The sequence below is a fragment of the Rhinolophus ferrumequinum genome, chromosome 14, assembly GCF_004115265.2.
Source record: "Rhinolophus ferrumequinum isolate MPI-CBG mRhiFer1 chromosome 14, mRhiFer1_v1.p, whole genome shotgun sequence".
NCBI lineage: Eukaryota > Metazoa > Chordata > Mammalia > Chiroptera > Rhinolophidae > Rhinolophus > Rhinolophus ferrumequinum.
The window spans coordinates 49,103,956-49,125,814 of record NC_046297.1 but is presented as its reverse complement, the minus strand read 5'-3'; the positions used below and the strand labels follow the sequence as shown (position 1 = coordinate 49,125,814).

Genomic DNA, 21,859 nt, shown 5'->3' with positions numbered 1-21,859 from the left:
TGTTTTAACCTTTCTGAAACAGCATTTCTATATGCCATAAAAACAGAATATTAGAGGAAAACTTCTATATGTCTGTAATGAGCTTCTTTATTTTCTATGGTTAACATGAAATTCTACACAGTGGAAGTGATACTATATTATGGTAAAGAATCTCTAAATCAAAACTTGTGTTACCTGACACAAAAGGGACATATTAAGTAACACCTATACCTCTTCTAAGTTCTCTAAGTAAAATTAATCAGTCTTCTTTTTTTATTTTAAACACCACCAGAACTGAATCTAATGGCCAGAACCTTAACAACAACTGTATTTTCAAAAACACTTGACGGAAATAGTTTTCCATGTCTATTTTTGACATGACTGTATTAATAAACACTTATTCTTATAAGCAATTTTTAAAATTTTATCAAAATTTTATCTTATTTATGATTCTAGTTTGGAGGATGGATGGTATCACATATACAACTAATTGACTAATACAAAACTTCATAACTCCATGTAGTTCCAGTTTAAAAGGAAAAATTATGGAGATAAAAGATCAGAAGTTGCCAAAGGTCAGGGGGCAGAGGGAGGGATGACTAGGCAGAGCACAGAGAATTTTTAGGGCAGAGGAATTATTCTATATAATATTATAATGATGGGTATATGTTATCATAGTTTTGTCCAAAACCATAGAATGTACACCACCAGGAGTGAATCCTACGGTAAACTTAACATTGGGTGACAGTGACACGTCAGTGTAGGTTCATCCTTGGTAAAAATAAATGTACCATCCTGGTAAGTGACAGCTGTGCATGTGTAGAGGCAGGGGGCATATGGAAAATCTCTGTACCTTCCTCTTAATTTTGTTGTAAACCTAAAATTGCTCTAAAAAGTAAAGTCTTTAATTTAAAAAAATACATTTAGAATGTATTTTTAAAAGTAACTTTACAGACTCAATTTCAAAACTTGTAATAAATGCATATGCTGGCCCTTGTTTATTTCCTATCAAGCATTATATCACTGAGGTAATCACCCAAGAAAAACAGAATTTTTCCTAGACTCTTTGCTATCCCTTACCTTTAACATATCCATTTCATCTAGTCTTACTACTTTTAAGTTTTAATATTTCTTAAATCTGCCCATTTTCTCTTATCCCTTTTATTCCTACCGTAGTTGCATTTTCCCCCCCTTACCTGGGCTAGTCTGCCCACCTCCTTTTACCACCAGCTCAAGTCTGTTTCAAGTACATCAACGCAATGCTTAATAAGATAATGTTACTTCAATGTGGACAGTACTTTAGTAGATTCCCGTGATCTACAGGATAAAGTCCAAGCTCCAAGGTATGACACACAAGGCTCTTGATAAATCTGGCTACTTCCGGTTTCTCCTTTTGGAGCCCTACCATAGCCTGTTGTTTATTCAATAAATAGTTCTGTAATTGAACTGTATTTTGCCCAGTATCTCGTTCTATGAGTTACCTATTCATGTAACTTGCCCATTTTTCAATGACTTTTTTTAAATTCACAAATGTACATGGAGTTATCCTAAATGGTTTTTCTTCATCTACTGAAAAAAAAATATTTTACCAGCATTAGTACATTTTCATATAATAAATGCTTTCAAAATGTAAGTTGTCATCAATTTACGATAGACCAAAATTTCTGTGACCCCACTTCATCTAAAAATTTTGGGTTTGGGTGGCATTCCTGACTGATAGCAGTGACATCAGGACGACCCAGAGTCAGGGAGAGGTAGGAGGCACGGTCTTCTCCTTGGACTCCAGAGACAGAACTCGATGATGTATATACCCACCGCCCATCATTGTTTTTCATCAGCTAACATCCATGTTGTCTTCGTTTATCACCATCTTCCAATCATCAGTTCCTCTCTGGATCACCACTCACAGTGTTCTTCCTAATCCAGCAGGGCCTTCCACGGAGCATTTCAAGACCTTTTTGACCTGCAATCAACATCAGCCACCCACTTCTAAGATCTTAGTCTGGTGCCTACTGTGGGCAAAAGTCTGTGCTAAGCCTCAGAGATACCAGGAAAAAAATGAGTAAGACACAACACTAACAACATAAAACACAAGTCTTGTGGAAAACAAACATATTTCCTTGACTCCAGAGAATATGGCTTTGCATCTTCTGGATCCTAGAACTGGCCCTTCGGCGCCCCTGCCAAGTCTCATGATCTTTTCTGCGATCTCAGTTTGCTTGATCTCCCCGCCACATCGAATGCAGAGCACTTTCTTCTTGAAAACTCTTTCTTCAACTTTTATTATATCACCCTCTTCTGACCTCTCTGAATATTAGAGAGATGGAATGCTGAGGAGAAAAAAACATGAGCTTTATTACAGATCTTGCTTTGACTCATCATTGCTCCACCATTTACTGGGTGACTGGGCAAATTATTTATCTTTCTCAGTTGCAACTTTCTCACTTAAATGAGGTTAATATTATTGTATGAAATGAGATAAAGTCTGTTATAATGCATTCATTCAATGGTTATTGTTTTGTAACTATTATATTTCCTTAGTTCTCCATCCTTCACTATTTTTTTTCTTCCACCCCCAAAATTTTAATAAGCCTTAAATTCAGTCCCTAACTTTCTGCTCTCCCCTCTCTTGTTCTCTTTTCCTTAAGAATTGGGAGGAACCCTATACCTGTATCAGTTCCTATTTGGCAGCTTCCCAAACAGTAATCCTCAAGGGTTTACAACGGTCTTCTAAGGAATCATGATGTTAAAGTTAACATGGTATCTGTTTCAGTATCTACTTTTAAAAATGTAAATAAAACTTATTTTTTAAATATCCAGCTAAAACAGAACACTTGGGAGTGCAAGTACTGTAAGAATGCACAGTGAGTATCAGAAATCAGAGGGAGGTACTCCTGCTATAGTAACTGTCAGCTTATAACTCAGTGAGCACTGCTGGTCATCATGGGCTATTAATCATCACTTAGTTTTAAATCATCTGTTTTTGGTCCCATGTTACCTGATTTATACCCATAATCACTTATTGCTTAAAGAAAGGTAACACAAGAAAATGTGTTATGTATTAGTGAGTACAGACATGATAAATGTGCCAATTTGCCCCAAAATGATCTTCTTCAGATCCACTAGTTCAATCTGTTTGATCAAAACTCTTTAAAAGCACACGAGTATTTCTTGTACCTCAACAAGTAATGCTCATAAAATAAACTATAGTGATGATTATATCCAATTTGGCTTTATTCTGGAAATAAAAACCACTAACGTCTATATTTGTGAAGACATAAAACTAATAAGTAGCAACCTTTTCTTTTACGTCATCACTTGAGAACAAAATACAATAATTTACAAAAACTTTTCTGCTAAATCACTTTGTTACATGCCATAAAAAATTGGAAAATAATTTTTGAAATTCCTAAGTTTGCAAAATCATATATTATTGTGCAAGAGATCATTCATCCAAAAAGGTCAGGAAATAATTGTCTACATAAGTGGTTCCCAAAGTGTATTCCTCAGAACAGTAGTTGCATGGAATTTTTTAATTATAAGAATAATGCTTTTATTGTTTCAGAAAAAAAATGCACATTTACTTTAGAAAATACACTGAAAAATGCTAGGAACTAAAAAAATCTACCAATATTCCATCGCCCAAAACAATCATCGCCAAGTTTTATTGAACATCTTTAGAAATATGTGCAGTTTGCAAAAGAGTACTTTAGAAGGGCAGATATAATTTTAGAAGAAAAATGGAATAATCAGGATTATTTTAAATTTAAAAGTATTTTTAAATATATGGAAGGCATTATTGAAATTCAGATAAAAATTTAACCTCCACAGAATACATGGTTACTAAATAAAAGATCTCTCTAAAGGTAAGAAAAACAAAAATCTTTGATGTCCCTTTTGAAATTATGTGCTTTACCTTTAAATTGTCCCCTTGCAATGAGAGATTAAACAGATTATCATAATCCTCCTGCACCAAATCTTCACCCTACCCTGATTTTTGTTATATTTTTCTTTTTAGATCCTCAAAGCTTACATTTATATTTTATTCATTTATATTTTACAACAATAATTCCCAGTAGCCTTAGCTCTATATTTATGTTTTAAATAAGAGTAATAAAGATAAGGTACCACTGGTATTTAAGACTAAATGAAAATTACATAGAAATCCCTTATATATTGTAAAGTGCTAGAAAAACATATTTGTTCTAATATATTAATACTTCCTACCATTCTTTCTCTATATAGCAGCCCCACCCCACCTTATCTGCAGGGGATACATTCCAAAACCTCCCCTTGATGCCTGAAACCGCGGATAGTACTGAACTTTGTATATGCTGTTTTTTCCTACACATCCACACCTGTGATAAACTTTAATTTATAAATTATAAACTGGGCCCTGTGAAAGATTAACAAAATTGATAGTAGAATAATTATAACAATGTCTGACAATTAAGTTCGTGAAGTCATCCTAGAAAAAGTGCGACATACCTCACTGCTGAATATCACTACAGTCACCTTAGAAGTACTCCCCTTGGGAAGCTATGCACTGACGCCAGTGCCTAGTCCACCCTTCAAAGCAATTTTGGAACTCTTTTTCTGGAATGGCCATCAGAGCTGTTGTCACATTACCCTTCATGTCCTGAATGTCATCAACATGTCTTCCTTTCAATATTTCCTTTATCTTCCGGTAAAGAAAGAAGTCATTGGGGGCCAGATCAGGTGAGTAGGAAGGGTGTTCCAATAGTTATTTGTTTACTGGCTAAAAACTCCCTCAAAGATTTAGTACAGTGTGAGCTGGTGCATCGTCGTGATGCAAGAGCCATGAATTGTTGGTGAAAAGTTCAGGTCATTTTTGTCTAACTTTTTCATGCAGCCTTATCAGCACTTCCAAATAGTAAACTTGGTTAACTGTTTGTCCAGATAGTACAAATTGATAATGAATAATCTCTCTGATATCAAAAAAGGTTAGCAACATCATTTTGACTCTTGATTTGGATAGAACTTTTTTGGTCTTGGAGAATTGGCTGACTTTTGTTGTGTACTTTGATGCTTTGTTTCAGGGTCATATTGGTACACCCATGTCTCATCATGGGTGATAACATGGCCCAAAACATGGTCTTGCCTCTCCAAAAGGTCTTGGCAAACTTTGACTCTCCTTTGCTATTGTTCATCGGTGAGCTCCTTTGGGATCATTTTTGCACACAACTTTCTCATGCCAAGATTTTCAGTTAAGATTTTCCTAACTGTTTCTCTATTGATGTTTACTTGGTCTGCTATGCTTCTCACAGTCAGCCAATGACTCTGATGCACAATTCGATGAATTTTTGTAATGTTTTCATCAGTTCTGCTCGTTACCGGTTGCCCTGATCTTTCTTCCTCAGTGACACATTCTCTCCCCTCAGAAAAACATTTAATCCATTTGTACACTGTCATTTTCTTCATGGCATTATCCCCATAAACTTGGACTAACATACCTCTGATTTCACTTCCACTCTTGCCAAGTTTAACAAGAAATTTAATGTTTGTTGCTTTAATTCAAGCTCAGACATTCTTGCGACGGCACACACAAAAATGCAATAATGAATTCCACGCAGCATGACACCACCACATGTTGACACGAACACAGCTGTGAGACACTGATATACCAAGGTTATGAAACCTTGCCGAGCTGTTGGTACTGTGCTACCAATGTAAACACACTTAATTGTCACACCTCGTATGTAATAAAACTTATGTGACTGTGGTCTCTCTCTCTCTCTCTCTCCTCCTCCCTCCCTCCCTCCCTACCACCCTCTCTCCCTCCCTTTCAAAATACCTTATTGTACTGTATACTCACCTTTTCATTTAAAGGAAAAACTTAAGGCTTCTCTTTGGCATATTTGAGTTGCCAGCATCACTAGTCTTCTGCTTTGGGGCCATTATTAAGTAAAATAATGGTTCCTTGAACGAGCACTGCGATACCACGACAGTCAATCTGATAACGGAGATGGCTACTAAGTGGCTAACAGGTGGGGAACATATACAGTGTGGATATGATGAACAAAAGGATGATTCATGTCTCAGGCGGGACGGAGCAGTATGGCATGAGATTTCATCATGTTACTCAGAATGGCACACAATTTAAAACTTATGAATTGCTTATTTCTGGAATATTCCATTTCATACTTTCAGGCCACAGCTGACCATGCGTAACTGAAACTGTGCAAAGCGAAACGTGGATAAGGGGGGGACTACCGTACTCACTTTTCTAAATACTCATCCTAACGTAAACAGTCTACTCACTGTGCCTCTAGAAAATGGTTTTCTCCTAAGACTGATGCATAAATTGTCGCCCCTACCTAGAATGCCAACAACTCTGTCTACAACTATCTATCTTTTAGGATCAAGACCAAGTCTCTCCTCATCCCTGAAATCTTTACAGAACCTTCTGACCTGCAGGGACATCTTCATCTGAGCCCGTAGAGCACTAACATAATTAGTCATTAGGCAATAAGAATTGCTCTTATATTGACCTACTGAACAGTTATTTGCTGTTTACGTTAACAGAATTTTATTCTTCTACATTGTCTTTGAAACTAAATTTTAAGTCTCTTGAATGCAAGATCTAAATATTATTAATACATTTTTGTCTCCATATTGCCTTCTGTTTTATACATACTGGCACCACCAGTGTATTCATTTAATACGCTTCCAAAAACCAAAAATACAATTGTATACACAGAGTTCTAAGTTAACTTTGTAGATATTTAACTAAACTTTGCCTCAGAGACTGCCAGTGTTCAAAATTATAAAATTACAATGAACGTTATCTATGAATCTACATTACAATGAAATAATTTAATGTCAACATTAAGGAACTAATTTTTGGTTCTTTATATTAAGAATCAATATTAAGAGGCTTCTATGGTCTTAATATTAAAAAGGTACTTCTTAGGATACCTGAAGATAATCTTTAATGACATTAAATATCACCGGTTTGTGGTAGACACAGATGGGTTTTGAATATTGGCTTGAGTTAAATGTGCAGACTCTAAAACATATACTGAAAGTTGCTTTTAAAAAGAAATTCAAGATATTAATGGCTTTACTTTTATTTTCTATTCTGTTTCTCTTTTAAAAGTTGAGGAAATAATTTTTCAATTAGTTCATTTAAATTTTCACTTGTTTTAAGTAACAGGAAACTTACATAATGATATTAATTATAATGATGATTTTTTGACCAAAATAAATAAATAAAAAGCATCATTCTACATAGGCTAATTTCCCATATTTCCACTTGAAAAATGACGTATCAACTGCTGACATAATTTTTAACTTTTGGTTTTTAATATTATTATACTAGTATTTAATTAGTATTACTAATACTAATACTAATTACTAATACTAGTTACTAATTAGTATTAGTAATACTAATAATTAAATTAGTATTTAATTATACTAGTATTTAATATTATTATACTAGTTTATTATGATGCAAAAATTGTCAGTTATAGGTAGAGTAACTATGGCACACAACTGTAGTTGTATTTGGTGTTCTTGGAATATATGGGTCCAAGTAACAAGAAGCTACTGCTTCATTGCCAACAAGTCAAGTTTAATTTGCTTTCTTTTCCCCTCCCTCTTCAACTGGCTGAAATACAAGTTCCACTGCAAATGCAACAACCAGCAAACACAGATGCCATCATAAATACATAATGCTGCCAAGTAGGAAACCCTACTTTGATGAATAACAGAACTCCCCATAGCAACTAGAAGATATTCTGGGCAGCATATTTAAAATCTTGAAGCTATATTATAGATAAAATGCATGCATCCCTTGTAACTAAAAAAATAAGTTAGTTTGTTTTTTAAAAACAAAAAACACTGACATTTAATTTACTATTACTCAATGGGTCATTTTTCTGTCTGGTTCATATTCTTAGTGGGCTGAGAAATTTTATAAATCTTTCATTCTAAACTACTGCAATACATAACTGCTATCAAAGAGGTCGTGCTATGCCTTAAATAAAATTTGCCATACTCAGTTTAAAGAAAAGCACAGTTTTCAAACTTTGCTAACTAAATTCATAGTCTGTTAAACTAATTTGGGTGTTAAAATTCAGCAATTGAGTGACCCTCCCCACCAGCATCAGTTGTCCTGGGGACAAAATGTGAAAACAACAAATATTTACAAGCATCCACAGTGGCAACAATATATGCTAGATGCTGTAGGGAAAGAAAATTGAAGACAAGGCCTCTTACTCTGCAGGAATTTTTCCTCTAGTTTGTAGAAATCACTTATATGGGACATTAATAAAGCAGTATTTCATCAGAAAATCAGATCCCTGTGGGATGTTACAAGACACATCATTTGCCCACAATTGCTCTAGATTCTGAACTCACTGAAACAAAAATTCCAAGCATTACATATCAACAGATACAAAAACTAGAGAAGGATCTTTTAAGGCAGAGATAAGACAGAGGCTCATGACCTCTCCAAATAGCTTTGGTTTTAAGTCCAAAATATTTCGCATTGAAGTTTATGAAATTTTCCCCCATCATAATCAATATGAAATGTCAATGTTGACGGGTGACATCACCAAGATGGCAGAATAGGACACCGCCGCCTCCTTCTCCCCACAAAGTTCAACAATTAGACAGCTACCCATTAACAAAAACAACTCCGGGAGAACTCAGGAACCCACTTAAGAAACTTGAGCAACATGGTGGAACAAAAAACCTGAGAATAACTGCACAAAAGGAAAGAAAGAACAGCTTCATTTTGCCTCTATAATCCCATTCCCCAAGCTGGCATTGCTCAGTGCCAAGAGGAAACTCCCAACTAGAAAAGGTTCCTTGACAAGAAAGGGAGAGCAGTGCGAGTGATCAGTTTCCCCAGCCTTTAGGGACACTGCATGAAGAATCCACTTCAGTTTCACCCCATGCAGAGACCACCAAAGCTGAGACGTACAGATACAGCTAGGAACAAAGAAGAAGGGCAGAGGCGAGTAGTATCAACCAGACAGTGGGAGTGACCATGGTTCCCAGTGACCTCCTCTGCCAGAGAACCCCAGCAGTTTTTGCCACTGAGGAAACCAGCACAGCTGCAAAGGCCCCCTGCAGATTTCACTGGTTTTCACCCCACAGGTTTTTGAGTTCACAGATGCGAGATGCCTGAGTTCCTCTCTCCACTCCACCCTTCCCTCTCTGCCAGAGCATGGGGTCTGCACTAACATCCTACCGTGGCTTCTGCAGCTGCATGAGTGTATAAGACACCAGACTAGACCTCCATGGCTGACCCCACCATGTGCATGCTAGAGGCTAGCCCTTCTAGATGTGCTCTTGGACAACTCAGCCCAAATCCTGTCACCAACGTCCACTGCCACGTGCACACCCATGACAGGACTCTGCAGCCACAGGAGTGCATACTGACAGCCAGGGCCCCTGTCAGTGTACCCACACTTGGCCCCGGCTCTTGATGCACACCACTACATGTGTGTCTGCAATCAGCCTATAACTACATAGGCACCTGCAGCTGGCCCCCACAGCTGTGTGGTGCATACTACTGGCTCCAGCCACCACCACTGCCTGCCCTAGGCCCTAGCCAGCAGACCTGGAAGTACTGCTGAGGAAATAACAACCTTTGTATCCACTGCAAATCCCCACAGTGCTCATCAAGGACCACACAATTGTTAATGTTATGGACAGCAGCAGCCTGAGCTAACGGGTGACATCATGAGACATCATGCCCCCCAGGACCCAGAACTGCCATACACACCCGCAGTTGTTGCCCTGAACCACTAGACTCGGGGTGGCAACGTGCTCCAGGGTGTTCCCTGACACAGGTTAAGGTCTTTCCTTACTAAAGTCAGTCCACACAATTTGGAAGAGGTGACTGCTTGTTCAATGTGTAGACATCTATGCAAGGCTAATGGGATCATGAAGAATCAGGAAAACATGACATCATCAAAGGAACACAGTAAATTTCCAGTATGTGATGTCAAAGAAATAGAGAATCAGGAATTGCCCAATAAAGAATTCAAAATAATTTTGTAAAGATGCTCAGAGAGCTACAACAGATAAACAATGAAATCAGCAGAACAAAATGAGAAGTTCAACCAATAAAGAACCAAAAGGAAATTTGGAACTGTAGAATACAGTGAATACACTGTAGATGTCAGTAAGAACTTCAATAGCAGACTGCATCACCTGAGCAGAAGAAAGAAACAGCGAGCTCAAAAACAGGTCATTTGAGATTATCAAGTCAGAATGGCAAAAAGAATGAAAAGGAATTTAAAAAGCCTTTGGGACTTACAGGACACCATTAACAGAAACAAACTACACATCACTGAAGTCCCAGAAGGAGAAAAAACAAAGAAAGGGATAGAAAGCTTAAATAAGAAATAATGTCTGAGAACTTCACAAACCTAAGGACAGATTTGGACATTCAAATTCATGAGGCTAACAAACCACTTGAGAATTCTAACAGCAGGAAAAGGAAAAACAAATTCTCTCAGACAGGGAATCCCCATAAGGCTATCAGTGGCTTTATCAGTAGAAACCATGCAGACCAGTGGAGACTGGCATGATATATTTAAAGTACTGAAAGGAAAAAACAAACAAACCTGCCAACCAAAATGCTTTACCTGGCAAAGTTGTCCTTCATGAAGGACATGGTGAAGGACATGATAAACACTTTCCCAATAAATAAAATCAGAGGGAGTTCATCACCACTAGTTTTGCCTTATTAGAAATGCTGACAGGAATTCTTCAAATTGAAACAAAAGGATACTATTGTAATGTGAATTTAAAAACATATGAAAATATATAACATACTGGTACTGGTTAAGTACATAATCAGATTCAGAAAACTAATACTGTAATATGATGGTGTGTTTACCACTTTACGATAAAAGCTAAAAGAAAAAAAGGATTAAATATAGCTGTATATAGCTATAGTTACGATGACTTACTAATGAATACACAATATAAAAAAATGCAAATTATGCCATTAAAAACAAAATGTGGGGGGGGGAGGAGTAAAAGGATAGTTTTTGTATACAAAGTTTAGTTGTTATCAGCTTAAAATAGACTGTTACATCTATAAGATGTTTTATGTCAGCCTCAGGTTAAACACACAACAAAAACCTACATTAGATACACACAACAGAAAAAGAAGATAATCTAAGCCTATCACTATGGAAAATCATCCATTCACAAAGGAAGACAATGAAAGAAGAAGAAAGGAAAAAAGAAACTACAAAAGAGCCAGAAAACAATGAAAAATTTATGGCAATAGTAAGTTCTTGCCTATAAATAATTTCTTTAAATATAAATGGATTAAATTCTCCAATCAAATGGCATAGAGTAGTTGAATTAAAAAAAAAAAGCAAGACCTAACTACATGATGCCTATAAGGGACACACTCCAACTTCAAGGACACACATAGGTTCAAAGTGGAGGGATGGAAAAAGATGTCATGCAAATGGAAACCAAAAGAGATCAGGAGTAGCTATACTTATATCACACAAAATAGACTTTAAGTCAAAAATGGTAACAGGAGACCAAGAAGGAATCAATTCATTAAGAGTACACAACTGTACCCAACATAGAGCACCTAAATATATTAAGTGAATACTGACAGATCTGAAGTAAGTAATAGACAACAATACAATAGTAGAGGACTTCAATACCCCACTTTCAAGAACGGATAGATCACGCAGACAAGATTATCAATAAAGAAACACTGGACTCAAATTACACTTTAGACCACAAAAACTTAACAGACATATAGTGAACATTCACTCCAATAGCAAAAGACACATTCTTCTTAAGTGCACATAGAGCATTCTCCAGGATCAATCACATGTTAGGTCACAAAACAAATCTTCGCAAATTTAAAAGATTGAAATCATACCAAGTATCTTTCCCAATCACATTGATATGAACTAGAAATCAATAAGAGGAAAGCTAGAAAATTCACAAATATATGGAAATTAACAAAATACTGAAAAACTAATGGGTCAAAAATGAAATCAAAGAGAAATTAGAAAATATGAAACAAACGAAATTGGAAACACAACATACCAAAATGTATGGAATGCAGAAAAGACCGTGCTAGGATGGAAGTTTATAGCAATAAATGATTATATTAAAAAAGGAGGCTCTCAAAAAAATAAGCTAACTTTCCACCTTAAGGGACTCGGAAAAAAATAAACTAAGCTCTAAGTTTGTAGAAATAAGGATGCAACAAAGATCAGTGCAGAAAACACTGAAATAGAGAAGAGAAAAACAATAGGAAAGATCAATGAAAGTAAGAGACAGTTTTGTGAAAGATAAACAAAACTGACACTCTTAGCTAGATTTTCCAAGAAAATAAGGGAGGACTCAAATAAATAAGACTATAAATGAAATACGAGACATTACAACTGATACCACAGAAATACAGAGGATTATAAGAGACTACTATGCACAATCATATACCAACAAATTAGACAAACTACAAGAAATGGACAAATTCCTAGAAACATACAACCTACCCAAACTGAATTACAAAGAAATAAAAACTCTGGACAAATTATGAGGTAGGAGATTGAATCAGTAATCAAATCTTCCAACAAAGAAAAGCCCAGGGCCAGATGGCTTCACTGGTAAATACTAACAAACATTTCAAGAACAATTAATGCCAATACTTCCCAAATTCTTCCCAAAAATATTGAAGAGGACAGAACACTCTCAAACTTATTTTTATGAGGCCAGCATTATCCTGATACCAAACAGAGATAAAGATACTATAATAAGAAAAGAAAACTATAGGCTAATATCCCTGATGAATATACACTCAAAAATTCTCAACAAAATACTCACAAACCAAATTCAACAGGACAATAAAATACACCATAATCAAGACAGATTTATCCTTGGGGTGCAAGAATGGTTTCAATATATGTAAATCAATCAATGTGATAGAATGTAAGACAAAACTCATACAATCATCTCAATAGATGTGAAAAGGCATTGGACAAAATTCAAAATCCTTTCATTAAAAAAAAAAAAAAAACCCAAAACTCTCAACAAATTTGGTATAGAAGGAATATACATCACATGATAAAGGCCAAATATGACAAACCCACAGATAACATCATACTCAACAGAGACTGAAAAATTTCCCTCTAAGATCAGGAACAATACATTCTCACCGCTCCTATTCAAATTAATACTAAAGTCCTAGCCAGAACAATTAGGGAAGAAAAATAAATAAAAGGTATCCAAATTAGAAAACAAGAGGTAAAATTGCTTTTGTTTGGTGATAAAATGATCTGGTACATAGAAAATCCTGAAGACCACCAAAAACTATTTGGACTAGTAAAACTTCGGTAGTTTCAGGATACAAACTCAACATACAAAAATCAGTTGTGTTTCTATGCAATAACAACGAACTATCTAAAAAAAAAAATCTCATTTTCAATAGCATCAAAAGCAATAAAAAACTTAGGGATAAATTTAACCAAGAAAGTGAAAGATCTACACACCAAATTTATAATACCTTGATGAAAGAAAAAAAATTGAAGACACAAATATCCTTTGTTCGTGGATCAGAAGATTTAATATTGTTAAAATATTAATACTACCCAAAACCAACTACAGATTCAATGTAATCCCTGTCAAAATTCCAATGGAATCTTTCACAGAAACAAACAAAAACTCCTAAAATGTGTATGGACCACAAAAGACTGATTAGCCAAAGCATCTTGAGAAAGAACAAACCTGGAAGCATCATACTTCCTAATTTCAAACCATATTATAAAGCTACAGTCATCAAAACAGGATAGTACTGGCATAAAAATAGACACATAGATCAACAGATCAGAATAGAGAGCCCAGAAATAAATCCATACATATACGGTCAACAAATATTTGACAGGGAACCAAGAATACTCAATGGAGAAAGAATAGTCTCTTCAATAAATGACGCTGGGAAAACTGAACAACCATATGCCAAACAATGAAATTGGAACTGTCTTATACCCCTTACAAAAATTAACTTGAAATGGATTAAAGCCTTAAGTATAAGACCTAAAACTGTAAAACTTCTAGACAAAAATCATAGGAAGAAACCTTTTGAAATCAGTCTTGGAAAGTTTTTTTTGTATATGACACCAAGTATGAAAGGCAAAAATAAACAAGTGAGATTACACCAAACTTAAAATCTTCTCTACAACAAAATAAACAGTCAACAGAATGAAAAGGCAACCTAAGGAATGGGAAAAAAATATTTGCAAACCATATATTTGATAAGGGGTTAATACTCAAAATATATAAGGAAGCCATACAACTCAATAGTAAAAAAAGCAAATAATCCAATTAAAAATGGGCAAAGCACCTGAATAGATGGTTTTACAAAGAAGACATACAAATGGCCACCAAGAACATAAAAAGCTGTTTGACATAACTAATCATCAGGGAAATGCAAATCAAAATCACAGTAAGGTACCATCTCACACATGTTAGAATGACTACTACCAAAAAGACCAGAGACACTGGAGAGGCTGTGGAGAAACAGGAACCCTGGTGCATTGTTGGTAGGAATGTAAATTGGTATAGCCACTATGGAAAACAGTATGGAGAGTCCTCTAAAAATTAATCATAAAACTACCATGTGATCCAACGATCCCATTTCTGGGTATACATTAAAAGGAAAGGAAATTATTATCTTGAAGAGATATCTGCACTCCCATGTTCACTGCAGCATTATTCATAATAGCCAAGACATGGAAACCACCTAAGTGTCCATCAACAGATGAATGGATAAAGAAAACGTGGTGCATACATATGCAATGAAATTCAGCCATAAAAATGAAGGAAATCCTGCCACTTATGACAACGTGGATGGATCTTGACAGCGTTATGCTAAATGAAATAAATCAGACACAGAAAAATACTGTATGATCTCACTTATATACGGAATCTAAAGATGTCAAACTCATAGAAACAGAGAGTAGATGACGGTTACCAGGGGCTGGAGGTTGGAGGAAATGGCAAGATGTTGGTCAAAGGGCAGAAATTTTCTATTGTAAGTGAAATAAGTTCCAGGGATCTAATGTACAATGTGGTGACTATAGTTAACACTACTGTATTGTATACTTGAAAACTGCTATGAGAGTAAATATTGAAAGTTCTCATCATAGCAACAAAATGGTAATTATGTGAGGTGAAAGATAAGTTAATTAACCTTATTGTTGTAAACATTTGGCAATATATACATGTATTAAATCACCACATTGTACACCTTAAACTTATACAATGTTATCTGTCAATTATATTTCAATAAAGCAGGGGGAAAAAAGAAAATGTCAATGGTTTTTAACACTGCCTAGTTGAAAAAGCCTATAGATCTCAATGCCTTACACAATGTTTTCTCAATAAACATATATAGGCCTATGGATGAATTTTAACCTGTTCTTTTGGACTTTTTCTTTTCCCTAAAAGAAAAAGCATGTTTCATATCCAACTGAACAACCATAATATTCCAAATAAAAGGTTCTTTTTATTTATATTTTATTAGCATTTTAAAAACTTTACCTACTGATATGTTCAGATCTCTAGCATCAAAGCTTACTCAAGGCAGTTTTCTACAATTATACTTAAATTCATTGAAAACTCCAAAATTAATGTTCAATGCGTGTGTATCTATGTATACATACAACACTCATTATTTATAATGCCTCTCAAGTATTTTAATATTTATAATAATTATTTCAGTTGGTAATAACATTAAAATCAGTTCTAGTGTTATTGAATCAGGTTTTAAAAATAATGATTCTTCAATTTGTTATCCATCTCAAGAGCCATATTAGGTAAATTGCTTATTCTGGAATTAGTAACAAAAATATTCTATCTCATATACAGCAAGATTGAGAATGTAGCATGTAAAAACAAAGTATATAAAAATTCCACAGTTGTTATAATATTTAGCTTAATTTTCATTAAAATATGACTACTTTTTGAAGTTTAAAATAACATCAAACCAGCCAAGCAGTTTTAATACTTTAAAAATTATAAAACTTACTCTAGGTGGCGTACTTCTATAAGCTTGTAGAAGGAAAAGAATACAACTGAAAATCAAGCTTTTTTATTTCTAATCAGTGACTGTTAATATTATGAATTCAAAAACTAATCCACTGACATTAGAGATTTGTTAATAGAAAATAAAGTTCAAACTTAATTTACGCTAAATTAGAATATAATTAGTAACACAAAATACTCCATTATGATTCTTTAGACAAGTAAATATTGTGTTGTGAGAAAACCCTTATTTAAAGCAATCTCATAAAGAAAAATGACACATTAAGCAGTAGCCCCCAAAATGAAAAGAAATAATATTGTATTCAAGGATTTTTACATCTTTAACTTATTTTTTAAAACTCCCTCTCATTCTAATATTCATAAAACTGAATTTGTGCAATCATCAGGGCTCTGACCCTTGGGTGCCACTTGTGATATAACCAACTGTTTTTTTGCCATGTCTATTGCCTGACTGCCATTAGTTTTCTTAAATCAGAGATAGATGACACGATTTGAAGTTCTTTTTAGCAAGACTATTTTTATTGTTTTTCTTCAATCCTTTGTATCTGTAACCACCCAACTTTGACTGTCCTCACAAGCCTCAAGCCATATTTATCCCAGTCTTTTTTTTTTTTTCCCCAAGTTAGGCGTGTGGGGAAATTGGGGAATTATCAACCAATGGGGCTGTGTTGTCTCTGGTTCTCTCTGTCATACTGAATGTGACACGTAGACCAGTAGAGTGAAATTGGATCCAAAATCAGCTGTCACTTGAGTCTAACTCTTGAAACCACTGGCTATAGTTACACTGGAGACCTTCAAATTGATTTGAAATTGATGTGATATTATGGTATACATTGTTACCTAGAGTTTTTAAAGAATGCTTTTTGATAAACCTCAGCTTTTTCAGTCATCTATCAGATAAAACCACATTTTCACATAATTGTTACCAATGTTTTTATGTAATATTTAAGTTGCCAAAAAGGGAACTGAATTCACAATTAAAATAAATTATTAGTAATGTAGCTCTCAAGTTAGTTAGGCATAAGCTCAGATTTTTTTTCAAAGTTACTATCCATTCTCTATTTAGAAAGGTTAATTACTATTTGGACATCTGCAAGTAGATGTTTCCCTATCAGCGACTGATTTGCCAAATTGCTAACTCCAAGTTTGTTGAAGTAGAGGAATTTTTCCAGGACCTAAAGATTTGAAAATAAGTTGTACCTTTTATTATGTTTAAATATTCTTACATTAAATAGCAGTGATGCAACTGACCCTACTGGAATTCACTCATTTGTGGCTGAAACGGTTTGTTCAAATATGCTTCTAACTTAACTTTTTGGTCATCAAAATCTAATTATTAATCACACTTTTATATTAAGAAACAATGAGTATAAAAGAGGACTTCATATTATTCTTGCTTCCTACTGTGCACACTATAATACAAAGCTCATACCTTAGAAACCCCACTGTTGTTATTATTAATATAATTGGGTGCAAAAACAATTACAAATATACACATATACAGGGGATAGAGGAAAGATGTATATATGAACATCTGCGTACAAGCATATGTGTGTAGCTAGACAGAATTTCTTTTTTTAAGAGACTACTGACCCACCTCCATGCCCCCTTTAAAAAAAAGTTTAAAAAGCTATTGAAGGTAACTAATATAAATCAAATAAATTCAGGTTGACTTCTGAGAAAGAAAATAAAAGCAATAATTCTATATACATACTAATTTTAAAATTACACGGAAAAATATTCCATTCAATATACAAAACAAGTATGTATACCCCAGTTCTTTATTATGGCTTCTAGGGAAAACAGGACTGCAGGAAAAACACAAAATGGGAAAAATAAACAAAGCAGAATTAAAGGGGATAACACAAAGAATGCTATACACAAACACAACGAAAGAAACAAAGGGAATAACACAGAAATCTAGAATCACTTGCTTCTTCCAATCAGTCTTCAAATAACTGAGTCTAGTCTAGACCAATGTTTATCAAATTTTAGTGGGCCTCAGAAATATCTGATGGGCTTGTTAAAACACAAATTGCTGGAGTCTCTCATTTAGTAGACACTAAATGAGTTCAATAATGAACAAACTTCGAGAACCGTCGTTAACTAGAACTCTCAATAGCCCACTAATCACTCTTGGCCATTCACCATATCCTTAGAATTGGGGACAATTCTGCAGCTATTGAGAATGACCCCAGCTTATACATCTCAGAGCAGTCAAATTGTTAGGTATTGTTTTTTTTTTCTGTTATTTATGTGGCATATATATGAGATGTGATCACAAAATATGGTGAATGTTTAATCATTACAATAAGACACATTGCCATCAATCCTCCTCAAAATACGTCCCTCACTTCAAACACACTGATCCCATCATTCTTGCCACTTTGTGAAGCATCTCTGGAAGACCTCTTTCGTATCTTTAGTTCTGTTGTCATGGCTGCCTCGATGTCCTGCATTGATTCAAAACGTTTTCCTTTCATGGTCATTTTGACTTTGGGGAAGAGACAGAAGTTGCATGGTACCAGATCCGGTGAATAACATGGATGAGGACATAATGTTTTTATTTGACAGAAATTGCCATACCAGAAGCGATGTGTCACACGGAGTGTTGTCATGATGGAGGATGAAGTAGACACTCACAAAAGAGGACATCCAGTACTGCTTCAGAAAGTGGCAAGAACGATAGGATAAATGTGTTGGAAGTGAGGGGGGCTTTTTGAGGGGGGATTAATGGCAATGTGTCTTTTATTGTAATAATTTTTTAAAATTTACATTCACCATATTTTGTGGTCACACCTTGCATGATCTCATTGGCAGTCTTAACCATGATACTACTGTTCATGATATGCAGATTAGATTTTTGAAGTGACTTCCTGGTTGTAATTTCTTTTACTCGGAAACTAAATGAAGAAGTGAAGCTAAACTACTTCTGGAAGATCTGTTAGATAAAGTATACCATAATGTGCACTTTTTTTTTTTTTTTAATTCATTCAAATATGTACTACGTGTAGGCATCAATGCTAGAAGCTGTAACGACAATAGTGGACAAAAAGAGGTATGGTCTCTGACCTCATTTAACTAAGAATCTACTGGAGAAGATAATCACCTGAAAATATAATTAATGATAAATGCTCCAAATGAAAGGTACATGGTAATATAAACGTATATAACAAACTGTCCTCTAGAGCTAAACATTTGACATTTCCAAGTTGTTCCACATAATCATCGCACATAGGATTATCAGTACTTTAGCCATTCTAATAGATGTTCAAAGGTATGTCATAGCTTTAATTTACACTTCCCTATTAATGGCTAATGATGTTGAACATATTTTCATATGCTTATTTGCCATCCCTACAGCCTTCGTTGAAGTTTCTGTTTATGTCTTTTGCCCATTTTCTAATTAAACTCTTGTCTTACTATTGAATTTTGAAAGTTCTTTATATATCCTGGACAAAATACCTTTACTGAATACATTTGCAAATATTTTGTCTGTGGCTTGTCTTAACACGATCGTCTCTGGTTTGTCTTTCCATCATCTTTAACAGTCTTTCTCAAAATATTTTTTTATTTGGGACAAAGTCCAACTTATTAAAAAAAATACACCTTTGCTATCACTTGAATTTTGGCCTAGCCCTAGGTCATAGGTTTCTTATTTTTCCTAAAATTTTATAGTTTTACATGTCACATTTAGATCCATGACCCATTTTTAGGTTTTTATGATTGTTTTTTTAGTAAGGTGGAAGGTCTAGGTAGAAGGGCTTTTGCTATGAATGTCAATTATTCCAATACCATTTTTTGAATATTTTATTGTCCCAGCACAATTCCTCCACTTAACTGCTTATGCATATGCACCTTTTTCAAAAACTAATTTGTCATATTTGTGTGGGTCTATTCTGGACCCCTTATTCTGTTCCACTGCTGTCTTATCACTCTGACAAAAACCACACATTATCGTGATTACTATAGCTATATAATTCTTAATATATGATAGTCTCATTCCTTTATTATTTTCAAAGTTGTTCAGGCAATTCTAGTTCCTTTGTCTTTTCACATAGATTTTAGAAAGTTTTGTCTATCTACAAAACAACTGCCTGGGATTTTGATAAAAACTGTTATCAAACCTATAGATACGTAGATTATTTGGAGGACAACTGACATCTTTCTTATCTTTCCAACTCATGAACATGGTCTCTCCAATTTTCAGGCCTTCTTTCGTTAGCATTTGTAGTTGTCAGCAAACACAACCTGTTCATGTTTTTAAATGTTTATACTTTTTTTTGAGATTGTAAATATTAAAATACAATTCATTTTTGTTGGCCTTGCATTCTGTGATCTTGCTAAACTCACTTATTAGTTCCTGGATGGTCTTGGAGACTTCATGGGATTTTCTATGTAGAGTATCAGGTTATCTGTAAAGAATTACTCTTCCTTTCCAGTCTGTATGTCTATTATTTCCTTTCCTTACCATACTGCACCAGTGAACACAAGCACTATGTTGAATGGAAGTGGTTGAGTTCACATCCTTGCTTTGTTCCCAATCTTAAAAGAAACACTTTTGGTCTGTCACAAATATGATGGTAACTGTAAGTTTGTTGATGTTTGGGCAGATTGAGGAAGGTTCCTTGTATTACTTAGTTGTTGTCTTTTAAATCATAAATGGGAAGTGAATTTTGTCAACTACTTTATCAATTGATATGATCATGAGATTATTCTTATTTTTCTCTTAATATGACGGATTGTCTTGACCAAGTCCCAAATACTGAAGTAGCCTTGCATATTTGAATAAACCCCTCAAATGTCTTTCCACAGTGAATGTATTACCAGACTGTGGTACATCCATATGATGGAATATTACTTAGAATAAAAAAGAAACTATTGAAACATGCAACAAATGCTGATGGATCTAAACGGAAATATTCTGAATGAAATAAGCCAGTATGAAGGGGGGTACTACTGTATTATTCCATTTATATACCATTCTTAAAGTGACAAAATCATAATGATGGAGAAAAGATCAGTGGATGCCAGCTATTAGTGCTAGATGAGGGTGTTAACTATTAACAAGTAGCAAGAGGGAGTTTGTGAAGTTCTATATCCTGATTGGGGTGATGGTAACATGAATTCACACCTGTAACATGTCACAAAGAGGAAAAAAAGAACATGTAAAAATTGTGAAATCCAATAAAGTCTGTATCTGAGTTAATAGTATTGTTGCAATGTCAATTTCCTGGTTTGACAATGTACTGTGGTTATGTAACATAATAGGGAGAAGCAGCTAATACATAGGAACTCCTGTACTGTTTTTGCTATTTCTTGTGAATCTTATAAGTATGTTAAAACAAAACATTAGAAAAAAAGAAAAGGCCTAACCCTGGAAGATGAGTTAAGGAAGGCTTTGTTCTATACAGAGGGAACAATGAGTACCAAGTTTGTGGCAGAAGGAAGCACAACACCCTCCATGGAATTTAAGTGTGGCTAAATTCAGACAAAGAGTGAGAGTAGAGGTAGATCGTTTATACTTAAAAGAAATCTGAATCCTCCTTCCCTGTTTTGATAGTATATAGAACCTCAAACGCCATGTTTAAAGTAACAAACGGGAAACAACTGAAGAGTTTTAATGAAGGCGAGGATAAATGGCATCATTAGGGATGTTAGTAACATTCTAACTGCAGTGAAGATCGGACTGGGACGAAGTGAAAATGCATGAAATCTAGCTATCTGGTGACTGTCATAGTCCAGGAGTCAGGTGATAGTAGCTTGGAGTAGGGTGGTGGGGGCAATGGAAATGAAACATGAACAGATTTGAAAT

At 34.8% G+C, this 21,859-nt stretch overlaps 1 protein-coding gene across 1 annotated transcript in view; it reads right to left on the bottom strand.

The window, feature by feature from the left end:
* Positions 1 to 418: 418 nt before the first annotated feature.
* Positions 419 to 21,859, bottom strand: part of EMC2 (ER membrane protein complex subunit 2) — a 72,475-nt gene continuing 51,034 nt past the window's right edge. Inside the window, exon 11 of the mRNA XM_033126571.1 lies at positions 419 to 2,309. Within this exon, the coding sequence (XP_032982462.1) occupies positions 2,268 to 2,309 (42 nt within the window). The 3' untranslated portion in view covers positions 419 to 2,267. The remainder of the gene's footprint in view (positions 2,310 to 21,859) is intronic.